Source organism: Paramisgurnus dabryanus, chromosome 1 (assembly GCF_030506205.2).
Source record: "Paramisgurnus dabryanus chromosome 1, PD_genome_1.1, whole genome shotgun sequence".
NCBI classification, from domain to species: Eukaryota; Metazoa; Chordata; class Actinopteri; order Cypriniformes; family Cobitidae; genus Paramisgurnus; species Paramisgurnus dabryanus.
Genome location: NC_133337.1, coordinates 41,641,778 through 41,644,583, shown reverse-complemented (window position 1 = coordinate 41,644,583; position 2,806 = coordinate 41,641,778). Strand labels below are relative to the sequence as shown.

General features: G+C 35.3%; 1 protein-coding gene across 2 annotated transcripts; it reads left to right on the top strand.

Annotated features, from left to right (window-relative positions):
- Positions 1–417: 417 nt before the first annotated feature.
- Positions 418–2,513, top strand: LOC135744434 (uncharacterized). 2 transcript variants are annotated; one of them, XM_065262564.2, is made up of 4 exons: positions 418–815; positions 1,104–1,241; positions 1,465–1,530; positions 1,920–2,513. In XM_065262564.2, the coding sequence occupies exons 1-4, from the start codon at positions 744–746 to the stop codon at positions 1,947–1,949; spliced, it is 306 nt and encodes a 101-aa protein (XP_065118636.1). In that variant the 5' UTR covers positions 418–743; the 3' UTR covers positions 1,950–2,513. The 2 variants fall into 2 exon arrangements, with proteins under 2 accessions (XP_065118636.1, XP_065118637.1); XM_065262565.2 differs by having other exon boundaries at positions 419–815; positions 1,468–1,530.
- Positions 2,514–2,806: the final 293 nt, after the last annotated feature.

Sequence of the window (2,806 nt, the reverse complement as noted above, 5' to 3'; positions counted from 1 at the left end):
CATCGCGTCACTGCTGCAGACATTACTAAACGATCGACGAAATTAATGTCATCTAACACATTGCTGTTGGCTAAAATGAATGTTTATGATATATTATAGTTTATGATATGATATATTAAATGTTAAATTAAATGTTGTGTTTATATAAATGAAGAAATTTTTCATCATACTTTATATCTTGCACATTTCTGTCACAAACAAACCGAATTACATATTAAAAATTATTAATAAAACTGAATATTTGACCGCGTTTACTTAAATAATATACAGTTTATTTACAATAAACGTTTAACTTTCGTGGCACGTTCATTCGCGCTCAATTCTATCTCGTCCAATAATAGGACTTTATTCGATGTATTCCCGCCTCCACTAGTCCATACTGCCAATTGATTGGCTAAAATAACTGCCTGTCATGTGTCTTGAATAGTACAGGAAATATAATGCGGAATTTAAAGCAGGGCACGAAAGAGTCGCGCGGGGGTGCTAGGACAGAAGATCAATGCTGGCTTTGTTTTGACTTTAAAAACGAGCATGTTAAACATTTCTGATTGTTTTCATTATAGCCTATTGTAGAACTTTAGCAAATTCCTGGATGGTCGATGGATGTAAATGCCTCTGACCAGCTAATACAATGTGTTTTTGATCATATGGGAGTTTAGGTGGATGTAGTAATTCATTAAGTGTTTTGAATTAAAAGTAATCTCTGGGGACATAATACTTGTTTTGCATGCGTAAAGAAAGCTATGGATTGCATAAATCCCATGCAGAAGAAGAGAAGACACAGTGAAGAGGTGGAACAATGGCTCAAACAGTCGGTATGGGCTTTATTTTGTTTACTATATCATAAATTAAACTTGTCAGATGTGTATATTTGTAGTTTCATTCACTAAAAATAGCTCATTTTGACTGTGTGACAAATGCATGTACTGTTGCCCTTTATCATTGAGTTATTATTAGTACAAATATAAACACCCAGCTGATCACCACTGAAAATAGATTCTATAAATCTCATCAGCTGACTGTTTTCAATGTCATCATGACAAATGCATTTGCTCTCATTGGCATTATCACATTACATAATCGAGTAATGTTGTGCTTCACAGAAACGGCTGTGCAATGGACTGGGAGGCTGTGGTCCAGTTGAATATAATGGAGTGATAGACACTCCAATGGATACGTGGGATCCCCCAAATCATGGCACTCAAAATGGACACGGTGCCAATGGCTACGTACCTGGCATGGTATACGATCTCTCACTCATGTGCCCGGTCAATCTCTCAGTGTATAGTGCAGTGATGAACATGCATATCTGATGCCCTTGTGTTAATAGAGCAAGTGGAATACAGGGGTTAAAGGTCACAGCCTATTTGGTTGTACTGTTTTATTGCACTGCATCTTTGACAGTTGTTTTCTTTGTTTTAACCCATAAAAAGTAAGAAATTATTAACCATTTTTGATTGACAGCAGGTTTTAGGAGCCTCAGGACGTGGTGCAGGACAAATTTGCCCCAGATGTATGGCAGGTGAACCTGTGAGTAATAAACCTTTTTGTCATATATGACAGATTTATCAGTGTTTCTTGTGTTGATTTTGCACACACAGAGAGAGAGCACAGCTTTGCATATATACTGTTCAACATTGATTTAAGCTTTTAGGTTTAGATCTATTAAACTTGCACTAAATTCATACTTAATGCAATTCAATATGTATTTATGACAAGACAGAAAAGCACATTTGAACAGATTTCACACATACCACAGTAACTTCCAGCTGATCTGAGCAATCTGTTTTCCTTGAACATGTGAATTGTCAGCATATATCAATCTGCAAAGGGTTAATAATCATTATACATACAATTCATTGGGTGTTGAGTGAAGCTGACCTCCATTACATCAATGTTTCTCTTATGTTCTCTTGCAGGGTCATATAAACCACATCATGAAGTATTGATCACCAGGGCCGATGGCTAATGCAGAAGGTGAATTGATTAATTAACTGGAAAGGAAAAAGGGCGACTCAGAAATGCAATCTGCACTTTAGCCCTATTCTGCAGTTTTTTGTATATTTTGTGCCTTTCGTGCATTTTACATCCGTCTTCTAGGAATATATTGTTTTGTAGAGATTTATATAGTTTACAGTACCATGAGCGCTCCAGGAACATGATGAGAAAGGTCAGCCTGATCTCACGGAAATTTGGATGTATTTTACGAGTTGACCAATTCGTATGAATTTGTATGAAGTGAATCATACAAAAACATGATTATTAGAAAAAACTAAGGATACACAGCCTCTATACCGTATCACAGAGGTAAAAGCAAATTGTACAAAAAAAATATGAATGTTATTGGACAAATTAGCCACCTCCGAAAATCAGATTGTGTTGGAAAGGTAATAAGTGATGTTTTGGATCATAATGAAATTAAGTGTGCGTACAACTTGAAGGGGTGGTTTCCCGGACAGGGATTAGCTTAAACCAGGACAGGCCTTAGTTTAATTATGAAATGTACATTTTTTTAACAAACATGCCTTACTAAAAACATTATTTTTGTGCAAAACAAAGGGAATTGATGTATTTTAAGTCAGTGCAAGTTGTTTTCAGTTTAGACAGCTCTTACATTTATTTTAGTCTAGGACTAGTATTCTTTGTCCGAGAAACCGCCTCAAAAAGTTGCTTTTTACAGGTCCAGTTTTAATTTCTTAAAAATTGCTCTTGTTTATCAAAGTCTTTTTGCAAAAATATTTGTATAGATTATTTTTCTAAGAATTGAAATAATGATGGAGTTTAGAGCACTAAATGCATTTCATAA